Source organism: Limulus polyphemus, unplaced genomic scaffold, assembly GCF_000517525.1.
Source record: "Limulus polyphemus unplaced genomic scaffold, Limulus_polyphemus-2.1.2 Scaffold1060, whole genome shotgun sequence".
Lineage (NCBI taxonomy): Eukaryota > Metazoa > Arthropoda > Merostomata > Xiphosura > Limulidae > Limulus > Limulus polyphemus.
The window spans coordinates 13,359-27,545 of record NW_013666670.1 but is presented as its reverse complement, the minus strand read 5'-3'; the positions used below and the strand labels follow the sequence as shown (position 1 = coordinate 27,545).

The 14,187-nt window shown below is 32.5% G+C and overlaps 1 protein-coding gene across 1 annotated transcript in view; it reads right to left on the bottom strand.

The window, feature by feature from the left end:
* The window catches only part of LOC106461930 (CSC1-like protein 2), a 94,880-nt gene extending 83,354 nt beyond the window's left edge, over window positions 1-11,526 (bottom strand). Inside the window, exons 1-3 of the mRNA XM_013921796.2 lie at window positions 11,517-11,526; window positions 9,734-9,748; window positions 1,884-1,890 (exon numbers count right to left, since the gene is read on the bottom strand). Of these exons, the coding sequence (XP_013777250.2) occupies window positions 1,884-1,890; window positions 9,734-9,748; window positions 11,517-11,526 (32 nt within the window). The remainder of the gene's footprint in view (window positions 1-1,883; window positions 1,891-9,733; window positions 9,749-11,516) is intronic.
* Window positions 11,527-14,187: the final 2,661 nt, after the last annotated feature.

The following is a 14,187-nucleotide window of genomic DNA, read 5'->3' as shown; positions in this document are numbered from 1 at the left end:
CAATAAGCAATCCTGAAAAAATATTTGGGGGTGCTTAACTTTTTTCCAGGTGTATATCTATGACAATGGGTTTATATACTATATATCTATGACAATGGGTTTATATACTAAATATCTTTGATGGCTGTTTTATATACTAAATATCTGTGACAACAGATTTATATATTAAACATCTTAGATGACTGGTTTATATACTAAATACAATATAAAATATAAAGAGGGAAACATTGTGCAATAAACTTTATTTAAAACTACAGACAAAAGAAAATTTACATTACACAATAAAACCCACTGTTCGCATAGATTTTTACTCCTGATGATGGTAGCAGAAGCTACCAAAACATGTAGAGTCATTTATAATTTTTTTAAATTTGATTGTGTAATGCAAACTATGTTTAGTTTATATACTGACAACAGGTTGATGAGTTATCCATCTAACAAGCAACATTCATACAACACAATTGGTTATAAACACTTAACTATTAAGATTTTTTAATTAAAGATTTGTTTCATTTTTTTTTTCAGAATGTTGACTATCCAACATGCAAAGTAATTTTGATTTTAAGACTAAAAATACTTTTCTTTATCTGAAAATTGTCAAGTTTCATTTGCATAACCTCTATAACCTTTTAAATATCTATCAAACTACTTTTTAAAAAAACTTTATATTTTATCTGTTAGTTTCTCTAACTTAACTCTATACAGGTTTGGTCAATTTCACAAACCTTGTGACCACCATAAAAAATTAGAAAATACATTTAAATTATGCTTTTTTTGTTCCAGAATGACTACAATTTGTAACATGAAACCACAAATGTTTATTCCAAATAGCTTATATCTTGTAACATTAAACATCTATTTATATTTGTTATTTTTGTTTTATTGACCTTTTAGCCATATCTGACTAACAATAATACCACTAGCCTTTACAAAGTGCAACTATATTAGCTTTGTACAACTAGTTCACCAGTATTTTGTAAAATATAATCACAGTTTAATTATAATACACTACATATGTATATATATTATTACTAATTTATAAAAAAAGTTCTTCAATTTCAATTATTTTTCTTAAAACATAGAACAGTAAATAAAGAAGTAAAGAAAAAATTTATCTCTACTACTTACCACTGTTAATGTTACAAAGTTTGAACTCGCTTACCATACTTTGCTAAGCCTTGTTGAATTTCACAAGTCAAGGATGTAAAACAAAATAATGTTTTTAAGTTTTACACATGCATTTTTAAATAAAAAAATTATAAGTGACTATATCAATACCACAGAATTCCACTGTAATTTATCAGGCTTACTAACTCAGCTATATCTGGGAAAAAAACAAGTATAATATACAATCACCATTTTGTCTACCCTCTACTCTTAGACCTTGGAAACAAAAAGACTATTTTTGGTGCCTGGATATCTGAATATGACACAAGAATTAGCTCTTAGTTATCGATCTTGACATCCAGTATCGAAAGGATGTCTGTCACATGCAATCAATTCCCCCAACCGTGAAATAGCCCGAGACCATCCAAATGGCAATAACAAATTCGTAAGAAGAGAGGACAATGGATAGCCAAGGACCAAACTGGAAAAATCCCATGTACCACTTCTGTGACCCACAACACAGACGGAGGAAATCAAGGGAGGAAGATAGACAACCCAAAACCTGTCTGAGGACTTATATTGATTGGTTCAATCTAAATCCAAAACCTGCCCACAGGGTACCGACATCCACATGAGGGTACGATGAGAGCTACCAATCAAAAGGGTGAACTACCTTATGATCTCTCTCTATTGTCATTGGTTATCGCAAATAGGAGAATATCATATCATCTACACCCGCAGAACACCACCACCCTGCTTTGTAACTAAATGGTTATTGTAGGAACTCATTTAGTAAGGTGCCTCCATAGTCAACCACCCCAGTGACTTGAACAAAAAAGTGGTAAGAACTCCCATACTCCACTCGAAAAACAAGAGGGTGACAGTGCGGTGGAAAGTCCGAAAGAATGTCATCACCTGAGACAGTGCAATGGGTAACTACGGAACCTTATTTTGAAAGGAAGACCATACCAAGTTATCCACTCCAGGCATGGTAGGGATGAGCATGTTTATGAAGCAAAATATCACGAGGTAATGCATCTACAAGTGATCTTGTGGAACACCCCATTTCAACGATGAGCGTGCAAAGTCATAGAAGATAATGTGCAAGTCAACATGGCTAGACAGTGTGGATTTCGAGTTAAAGAATAACTGATCAGGCACCACTCGCCACAGAGCAAAAACCATATAGGAATGAGGAATGAGGTGATTAATATGTGCCACCCCTGTAAAATTGTCGGAAAAAAAAACCATCAACAGAGAATGTCGGGCAAGAAGAAGGAAGTGATTCAACACCCAACGAACAGCGAGAAGTTTAATAAAATTGATATGCAAAGCACCTTAATCCAAATACCAAAGACCCAAAGCTTCCTGATGGTTAGCCCATGCACCCCAGCCAAGCAGGGATGCATCCATGAAAGGATGTAGAACCAGACTTGGTGGAGAAAGTGGCACACCCACTGAAGTATGTGCCTCGTCCAATCACCCAAGCAGATCTTCTCACCTGGTAAGAGGAAGAGTAATGGGAAGATAAAGAAGATCTCGTGCAAGGTACTACAGATTGGGAAGAGCCCACTGAAGGGATCTCATATGGGCATGACCGAAAGGGGCCAGCGATGTCACTGAAGACCACATTCCCAAAGGCAATAGAAAATCGCAAGCAATAAGTAATAAAACCGAGAGGGTGTGGCAAACTAACCAGTCCATATAATGAAATCAGACAGGAGAAGACTGGGCCCCAATTGATAGGAGTGTTGAAAAAGACCCCCAAGAGTTCGAAATATTGAGTAGGTGTGAGGAAGGACTTAACCAGTTTGATTAATCAGCCCACTTGAGCAGCTACTGAAGGAAGCTGACGAGTATGGCTGGCCAACTCCGGTTCAGAATGAGCCAGAAGAAGCCAGTCGTTCATGTACGAGAGAAACTCAACCTGAGAGCATGAAGATGTCAAGCAAATGCTTGGACTACCCGACAGAAAACATAAAGAGGCATAAGGACCGAAGCAAATCCAAATGTTAGCACACGTGATTGATAAACCACTCCAAGATTGACTAACCAAAGATAAGGATGGGACTGAGAAAATATAGGTATATGGAGATAAACCTTGGTTGGATCCATTTTGGTCATCTATAAACCCAGAGAAAACGTCTACATCTGGGTAAGAAAAGACTCCATGGTAAACTGGGGCAGATGATAGAAACTGTTGAGGTGAAATAAATCTAGAAGCTGACTAGTCACAGGATTCTGAGGAGGAGAGAAATAAATGGAGAAAGGAAACTCCGATTATGGAGAAAGGAAGGGGATCACGAATCCTTCTGACAAAACTGGAAAAACTCTTGATCCATCGATGAAGGAATCCCAGCGATAAGAAATCGACAGGTGGAGCACCCATCAGACCAGAACCCAATGGGTAGTCAATGGTACAGGTGGCGACTTGATGTGTGTTGTCGGAAAAACAAATAACGAGAAGAGTCGCCCCAAAATAAAGAAGGGACAGGTAAGGGTTAGGAAGGGATTGGAAACAGTAATAGGAGGCATATGGGGCTCTGACTGAGATAAACGTGCAATGATATTGGTAAGGGTATATTGTTGTTGGACAGATGCCATCCGTGACTCTATTGCTTCTGGGATTGCATCAAAAATGGGGCCATATGTAAATCCCTAAGCTAAGTTGATGGTAAATGGATCTAAGCCAAATTTGCGTCACGACCTAAAAGGTCCAAATAACAGAGAAACCAAATGCTCAAAGCCAGAGCCAAAGACGACAAATGAGTTAGTGTGGAGGAAAGAAGGGAAAGGATATGATCTCGTAAAAGTTGTAAGTGTAAATGGGGGGGATGCCAAGGCATGCTAAACCCTTTGCAAGGTAAATTAATCAGCATGCACCCAAATATCAGTCATGTAATAAGGAATGACTTGGCTCATAAGTAATAGGAGAAAGGGATAAAATGTCACATACCTGAGAAACAAATCCAAAAAGGCTGAGTAGGTCTAACTGATCGTTCAGGAGAGGAATGGGAAGGTACGGTAAAACCAGGAGGCAGAAATAGATGTTCGAAGTCCCTGTCAATCTGAACAGGCTCTGCCTTTTGGAGAGGAATCGGGGTGAGGTCTGAGGACAAAGATTGGCCCGTGTAATGTTTGATTTCCTGGCAGTTATAAAGGCAGAAAATTCCACTGTTGGGTCACCCACACCTGAGGCCTGAGAAATAACACAAGTCGCTGGTGTGACCCCGAAGTGGGAACAAGAACTTCAAAATCCACAGTTCACCAAATTCGAGCAGTGAAAACAGAATAATGTGATGGAAACTAACTAAAATAATTTGTTAAATTGAAGAAACAGTTGTAATGAAAACTAAATAAATTAAAGAAAACTTAAGCAGAACATGAATCTTTAAACAAACAAGAAGCACATATGAACACAAGCACTGCCAAATGAGAAGTGATAGTTCAGTAAAGGAGTAATAGAGAGAATCACATGTGTCACGTGAGCATGTTATGCTCCTATTGGTGGTGAAGTGACGCGCAGAATGATTTGCATGAGACACACATTGGAATCATTCAATTCCAACAGAGGAGAGCAGATGACTTGTGGCATGCGTAAAGAAAAAGTTTGCATATAGAGAATAGCACTGACCAAGAAGAGCTAATTTTGTGAGAGATGGTAAGTACCGTATTGGAAAAGATAGGAGGTTCTTATTATATATTCTAGCTTGTCAATATCAGTAATCTGAGTTTCTAATTCATAAGAAACTACAGCAGTTGTATCGTGAACCACATAAAATGTAACCTGATTAAATATACCATGTGACACAATAATTCATATTTAGGAATTTTGTTTTAATATTTACTTTTATATTAAGAAATTAACTAATGTATAATACTAAAAATTGAATTCTAATCTATAATCTAATACCTAACTTATTAACAAACATAGTAGTTCAATAAAATTTTGAATGTAAGTCTACAAACATCATGATATGCCGTATGAACCTTACCTGTATGAAAACCAATAGGGATAGAGGTGAATATATGTCATTTATAAAACAGAATTTATTAAAGAAACAGCAGCAGTTTATATTTTAAAATATTGAGCATCATTATCTGCTATATTTTATATGAGGATTTATGCTTTTGAAAACTTATAAAGTAGCAAACTGTTTTCACAATGTTGCAGAAATATATGCACAACTTTTATTAAAACATAAGTTCCAGCATAAATAATATGTTTACATTTTCTACTGTAATCATTTGTAATTTAAGTTATCTTATAAATAAAAAAATATGCAACTGATATATAATTTTAGACTTGTTAGATGTGTTGTCACAGATCTGTCGCAACATTCCTGCAACTTTAAACGTGTGGAAATTGACAGATTTTGTTTTGTAAAAAAGAGAAGGTGAATTTGTGGGTATTTTGACTCCATTTAGTTGAAGACAATTGAAAGTGAAGCTATTGCAGTATTGATCTGTCCAGTGTCCACCAACAATTCTTTAAAGCCTCTTTCCCACTACACTTTTCAACACAGAATTTTGAAACTTTGTACAATGAATTTATGAGCAAAAGCCTACATACAATAATATGTTTTTAGATTTCTGAAAGTTTGATTTTGGAATTTTTGAAATTGACATAAGCTATATGATGTGGATATCTTCAAAGTCTATCTTCAACAGTTCTTAATGCATATGTTAATTTTGGGTTTAACATGTAACACCTCATAACAGAAAAATGTCAATCGTTGTTCATATTAGTTTTGGATTGCAAATTTTTAACTCTAAATATAGGATTTAGAGTTTAAAATAACTGAGAATGAAGAGAAATAACTATTTCTCTTCATCCCACCCAAGGTTATATATTTATCAAAACTATTTGAAAAAAAAAAAGTAATCATAATGATGATACTGTCCACAACTGTGTTGTGTTGAGCCATCTCAAATCAAAGGGATAGCAAGGAAGTTAGAAAAGCATTCAATATGTAGATCCAATGCCATCAATTTAGATCTGGGAGACTCCAAGAAAACCTAATTTCACTGATTGAGCCTTCTTTCTAGTACGTATTTATGTATTTTCTTCACAAGTTCCCATGATTTGGAAGTATTATTATGCTTGTGAGTTGGAACTATTATACTGATTGCTTTGTTAATTGCTAATAGTATTTTTTTGGAATAGTTTTCTATTTCTGTGGAAATGCTCGTTGACCCTAGTTGTTGGGTCAAGAAAGAATAAATTATGTTTTTAAGTTTATCCCAGTCTACACTGTTGAAATCAAATACAGAGTTTGAGAACAATTTGTTGCTTCTGATGATGTAAGGAATTATAAAAGATATGGGGTTGTGAACCCCTCCTACGTTTTCATGAACTTGAAATTTTGTTATATTGTTGAACAGTTTAGGTGAAACTATCACCAAGTCTAATATATCTTGAGTTCCAGTTGTGTGTGTGTGAGTGGGGGTACTATCATTAATAATAATAGGTTGTTATTTTCAACAAATGAATGTCACATTTTCCCATGATTAGTGACTGAACATTTAAACTATGTATGTTTTGTATTTAGAATGCCAAGAATTAGGGTTCTAGAGTTTTGTTTGATAACTGTCTGCTTGAGGATATCAGGTTTTGTTGATGGTGAAGTGTACATAGGTAGGCTGAGATACACGACTTAAAAAGACAAGTCAGATGCATAACAAATAGATTCTACAACTAGTATTAATCTGGTAAACTCGAAAGTACCAAAATCAGCTGGGATTTTTTGAGATATAAATTATAAAATTTCTAAATTTTTAATACAATGACATAGAAATTGTCTTCCAGTTAATAATTTTCAAAGGTTTCATTATTTCGTGTTTGTTGCACAAACCTGCTTTCAGACCCACCCAAAAGTAAAGAAAAAGCACTACAGAGGACTAGGTGGCAAAATTTCTGAAACATGCTCCCAACAAGCCAAAAGAAACAGGACATATTTGAAGTCAATTATTCTAGTGTTTAAATTCATAATGAATGTTTCCCTTAAATTGTGTCACTATTTAATCAAAAATTATGTTCCTAAAATAACATATATAATGCTTGATATTATGGAGAAACCAGCTTCAAGCTTGAAAATATCAGCAAATGGAAAATTACTAAGAAAAAAGGAAGAGTGATGTACAATGACTAGGGAAAATAATGTACATAAAAAATTAACTGCTTACTTTTGTTCAGTTTTTGAATAAGTGTTATTCGTCCATAGTTCCAAGCTCTTTTCCTCAAAACTGCAAAGAGAATAAGGAGTAGACTAAAAAAAAGAACCTTAAATTATCAGTAAAATTATGGATTTATATTAAGCAAATTTAGGTTGAGAACTAAATGGTTTTCTGTTGAAATAAAATCTCATTTTACATATTAATTGTTTAACATGCAAATAAGTGATTGAATTGTGTAGATTATTTTGTGTTTGATAGTTTAGTTTTTTAATTCATAGAAACCATTCACAATGAGCTCTAGCCATGAAGGAAAAAAAAAAGAGTTAAGCTATTACTGATATATCACACATCAATGCATGTTGGTAAATACCTGAATTATTATTTGGAATATAATTATACACAGTTTATGTGTACATGTCTTCTGATCGTTATACCATAAAAAGTGTTTTATTTTCATTCTAATCACATGGCTACTGTTACAAGGTAAATCAAATAATTGCAATAATTGATTCTTCTCAAACAGTGTAATACTTTTTGTAAAACTCTCAATTATATGGCTCCTGAGCCGGTTTCACAAGTGGTAATACTACTCTTTATTAAACCCTTAGTTATCATTAATCACAGTAGCTCTTAGTATGTAGGGAAAAGTAAAAAAATGGCTGAAACATATTATGTATTGCTCATCATAGTCTCAAAATCTCTCTGATAACAAGCTAAGAGACTTTTATAAACACCTAACTTAGGTTTTTGAGGTTTTCAAAAGCTATTAAGACCTTCAGTTTAGCCAAAAAATATTGCTAAAGTAGAGAACCGGTGAGTAGTGTAACAACCAAATGTTCTGCTGATTATTCTGATTTTGGGGTTAGTAAGACTAGCTCACTAATGCTTGAAGTTGTTGTGATGATTTACACACCAATATGTTGCATTTTAATTTGGGGAGTCAGAAGCAGTATAGCATTTCACTAACTTCAATACATGAAGTCTTTCAAGGCAACTGATCACACCAGGCTAAAAACTGTGAATGGCATTCATTGGCATTGTTTAACAAAAAAAGAGAGGAGAATCAAGTAATAAAACAATTTTGAAAAAATACAAATGATGTAGGGATGGTAATTCCAAAAAATACAGAAACAAGGTAGGGATGAATACACAAAACCATACAAAAATCCCCTACATAAGTAGCCACTGAGTCAATGTTACAAGCTTATGAGAATTAGCCATTGTAAGACTTTATAGCATGATTCAGTTTGAATGCTTTTAGTTAAAACTTGAATTCATGCAAGTGAAAGGAATTCATTATTTTATTAAACATGAAAGACTTTCTTGGAAAGATGTAGGGATTTTTGTATGGTTTTGTGTATTCATACATACCTTGTTTCTGTACTTTTGGTATTTTCATCCTTACATAATCCTATTTTTTTCAAAATTTGTTTTATTACTTGTATAACCTGTAAATTAAATTTTTGTTTATCCCTCAGATATTTAACTCCTGACAAAATTCTACATGTGGTAATACTCCTCTTTGTTAAACTCTCAGTTACATAGCCTGTGTGATAGCTCCACATGTGATGAGTACTCTTTGTTAAACACTCAGCAGGATTTGGCTCATTAGTGACAAAATAATAGCTTATTTTTTTTCTTCAGAAAAAAGTAATAGAATGTTCTAACATACTAGATAATAAAGTAGCATCTTATACTACTTGTTACATTTCTTTCATCTTCCCTAGCAAAACAATTGTTGTTACTTGTCCTTACTTATTTTAGTTATACATCTGAAAATCCATTTAAATTTGCATCAACAGATGTCTAAACGTTTTGTTGTATAACAAACAAATCAATCAATTATTGGATATTGTAAATAGTAATCATTACATTACATGCAACTGTATAACTATTCAAGTCTTTTAAGTTAATCTGATTGCACAGTGCCCAATTGGCCAGATAAAAATAAAACTGATTTCAGTGCCAATAAAGTTTATATGAAAACCACTCTTGTGGGATATTTTCTGGTCTTGGCCATTACTCAAAAGAGATATCATATTTAATGTAACAAATTTATCATTATATATTTATCTTAATATCAACGTTTATTTAGATTAAATTTATATTTAGAAACATGCATAACCTATACAGTTAAATATGTATTGCAAAACTCCCACCTATTCTCCAAAGTTGTAGAAGATTCTCGAGAGTAAAAATCAACAATGCGTGTATACGAAAATGTTTAAGTTTGTATTGTTACATAAAACTGAAATTTCTAGAATGCCTCCCCACACACATAAATATAACCAACGTGACGTGCCGAAAAAAAGAGAGTATCTATTATTAGTTCACTATAGTCAGTGTGCTATAAACTTTGGAAACTATAACTGTGATTATTGGAATGCTTATCAATTGGAAAATTTCAGATAATTGACCAGGATCCTTTACAAAGTTTGAACAAATCATTTAACTTCAGTGGATTCTCATCGGACATTAGTATTTTTACAAAAACATGAAATAAATTCATCGTGGAAAACTCGATGTGTGTGGCCGATAAATAAAGAAGGACAAAGCTAGCTAGCTTCCCGTTAAGCGAACTGTACCTACGTCAACTTGTAATTAACTCGCTCGTCGTGAACCCTCGATATGATATCGAAGAAATTCCAGATTAAAAGGAATACTTTATATTGCTTGTAAGTTTGGGAAACTTTTGTTTATAAATCATTGTTTTTAATAACTATTTGTAATAACTGTTATTGTAAATTGTATTGTTGTGTGTATATTAAAACGTATTTATGTTAAAAACGAAAACAGTGTGTATCAATCTTGTTGGCAAATATCATAAACTGACTATATATTAGCTTTTACTTAACTAATAAATCCAAAGTACAATTTAACTACTAAATTTAGATTATCAGTTAACGAATTTTAGGCTATTTGAAATTATAATATGTAACATAATAAATTGGGAGCTCGTGTCCAAGATCTGAATCAGAGACTAAATTTGATCTAAATTAAAATTTAAATCACAATTAAATTTATATTCATCAGTGCTAACAAGATTTGATCATATCTGATTATCAAGATTTTCTTGTATCACCCTCCCTAGAACAACTAGAAAAATATAACAAAATGAATTGGTCAAAATTGCCAAAATTTTAGAACTAGAAGTTAAAAGATCAATGAGAAAAAATGAACTAAAAAAGCATATTATCGAAATACTAGCTGATGATGATTTGTTGCCTGAGGAAGCATTAAGGAATATTCTAGTATCCCTACTAGCCAGTCTGGGTTTATTGATAAAGATAAATTACAGATCCAGCTAAAACTCAAACAACTTGAGCTTGAACAAGCTCGTATTGAAGCTGAAAGAGAAAATAAACGTCTCAAAGCCAAAAAAGAGAAAGAAAAAGCTCGTATTGAAGCTGAAAGAGAAAGAGCAAGCTTGTATTGAAGATGAAAGAGAAAATAAACATCTCGAGGCCAAAAAAAGCTCACATTGAAGCCAAAAAAGAAATTAGGCTGAAAGGAATGAAAATTAGACTCAACACTGATCGACTAAGGCAAAATGACAACTTTGAACTTAATTGATATGTTAAAGTACATTAAACAAATTCATCGGGGAAAACTCGACATGTGTGGCTGATAAATGACGAAGGACAAAGCTAGCTAGCTTCCTGTTAAGCGAATTGTACCTTCGTCAACTCGTAATTAACTCGCTCGTTGTGAACCCTCGATATGATATTGAAGAAGTTCCAGATTAAAGGGAAGACTTTATAGTGCTTGTAACTTTGTGAAACTTTTGTTTATAAATAATTGTTTGTAATAACTGTTATTGAAATTGTATTGTTGTGTGTATATTAAAACGTACTTGTGTTAACAATGAAAACTGTGTATCAATCTTATTGGCAAATATCATAACTAACTAATAAGTCCAAAGTACAATTTAACTACTAAATTTAAATTATCAGTTAACACAATTTTAGGCTAGTTGAAATTCTAATACGTAACATTAATGTGTCCTTTACATACTTTATTTGAATTTACTTTGGCTTTGAAAAAAGAAAAGAGTACTAATGTAGGTGTACAACAGAAAGAGAAGGTAACAAAACCAACTAATTTTTTGTGTGGAAAATAACTAATATTTTTATTCCCATTAAAAATCTAACACATTATAATACCTCATTATTTATAAAAGTAATATTATTACAATTGCATTGTTTGAATAATGTATTACCCTCAACCCTGACCATCAGTCATTTAACTTGTGAACAAAGTCCCCATGTGGTGTGTATTGTTTTCTTGTCTGTTTTGAAATGTATTATATGCTATTATATGTAAGAAAAACTTTGTAGTTTTAAACAGTATGAATAACATAATTTATATTTACCATTATTTACCAATATACTATTGTTTTAAAAAGAGAGAAATAATTTTCATGCTGAGACTGAAATGTATTTCTCACCAAAATTTCATTTATTTTGGAGAGATAATAGAGACCAGTAGACTCATCTGAGCTATCTCATTTTCTACCATCACTCATCTAAGCTCTACTTCAGTATTGTAGCTTATGCAACACCTAAAGGTAAACTCTTCCACAAACCAACCACCCTATTAGAAAAGTAACACTGCCTTAAGTGGAGTTGTGCTTCATAAGTTTATCACCTTTTTTTTTTACTAACCATAGGTGGATTAAATTTATGATTCATAAGGTGTATAGATAAATGCACTGTAGGGGAACTGAGGGTTTAACAATGGTTACTGCTCAGCACATGTGAAATCAGTTCACAAGTTACATTAAATGAGGGTTTAACAAAGCGTACTATATATATATATACACAACATCTGGAGTTAATTAACAAATTAGGTAACTAAGAATTTAACAAAAAATGTATTATGCACCACATGTTGTGTTGAGTTGGTTCAGGATTTCAGTAACTGAGGGCTGAGCAAAAGAGGACTGCACACAAAATGTAGTGCTGGTTCACAAGTTAGACAACTGAGGTTTACCAAAAAGAGTATTACCCTACATGGAGTTGGTTCAGAATTTAATGTACATTTCAAGCAATTCTCTCTAAACATGAAAATATGCTGATTAGTTTTACTTACAATCCACACACAGAAATTAATCAGCAAGTTTTCTGGAATGCCCTCATATCCACCATACAAGGTAAAGTTAAAATTTCTCCTCTGATAGTCATTACACTTTATGATGTGACTACCATTATTTTCCATTTGGTAATCTAATTCATCACCAGTGTGAAGATCATCTTTGAATGAGTATGTCTGAGGCTGAATCACCCTGGCCATTGTACTCTACAAAAAAAGAAAGATAAAAATCATTTAAAATTTCAATACAAAAAAAAGTACCATTAACAGCACAAGTTTATTTTATTCACTTTAAAGGTATTCACAATATGTCCAAGAATGTCAATCAATATATAATGCAAAACATTTGCTTGGATGGTCAGCACTGAACCAAGTGGCCAATCAACCTTATAAAAATGTTTGCTTGAGCATTGGATAGTCTTAAGTTTACCAAATGGCCAGTCAATGTAATGTAAAAGACACACTTTCATTTAAAAGTCAGAACTGGACTAGGTGTCCAATCAAACTAAAGTAAAGTATAATGCATAAGATGTTTACCTAAACAATTTTATACATAAAAAAACAAGCTGTTCATAAATGATGTTTGCACTTTTCTTTAATAAGAAACTTATCTTCTACGTTTGGATAGTTAATAGGATTATCAAAATCACTAAATTTTTCTATCTTTTTTTCTAGTAACTGATTTTCATCTTTAACTTATTCTTCCTTAAAAAATTACTAAATGTCAACATCCTAGTTCTAGTGTCAAAATTCTAAATCTTCTATATGGCAGAAAAGTGAAAGCTAAGTTGGATATGTTTGTTCACAATAATTGTTTTTCATAACATTAAACTGAAATTATGACACCCAAATACTCACCAAAAGTCTAACTGAGACTAACTAATATAACAAATGTATGAGAAACCAATTTTCACAATGAAAAGAAATAAAAAAATGTTATATAGTACTGAAAAAACTCAGTAATGGCAATACCTTTTACAGACATATATTTAATTTTACTGTGTTCCAATATCTAGGTACCTGTAATCATAATACTGATACTTTGATTCCCTTAGACACAGAAAAGGTGAAAGGAAGACTTAATGAACTATTTCCATAGAAAATTTTCAAGAAACCTGGAAAATTAGTACTCAGGTTAGTAAGATCATAAGGCTAGGTGACAGAAGTATATTCAGTTTATCGAGGTCATCCAACAGACACTAACTTAACTTGTATATAAACCTTCATATCTATAAAATCATCCAGGAAACATTTGCAGAAATTCAAACTCACAGCATAGACCACATTACCTGGCAAATCATTCCACAAGCTTACAAGATAAATAAAAAATTAATAATTTAAAAATCTGCAAATAGGGATCATAAAAAAAGTAAGGATACAAGACTGTAGATATTTACACAAACTACAAATCCCCTATTTTGGCTCCATGCTGTTACCTAGAATTACATTTGTTGAAGTCAAAATAGGGATTTGTAGTTTGAGTAAATAATGTCTACAGTATCTCTAGCCTTAGTTGCTTACATTTTTTTATAATAAACTATGGACAAAGGATTACATGATATAGTAGATAACTTTATACATTACAGTGATAATAAACATAGCTAGTAGCTATCTGATATGATTCATTATGATTTACTGTATCTATTAACTATTTGATCATGTTAGTTCAACATATAAAATGTTAAGTTGCAGCTGGAGATTGTCATGGAGAGTTTTTTTGATAATATAGCAAGCACTTATAGTTTCTGTGTCAATGAATTATATATATATATATATATATATATATATATACATATATATATATATATATAT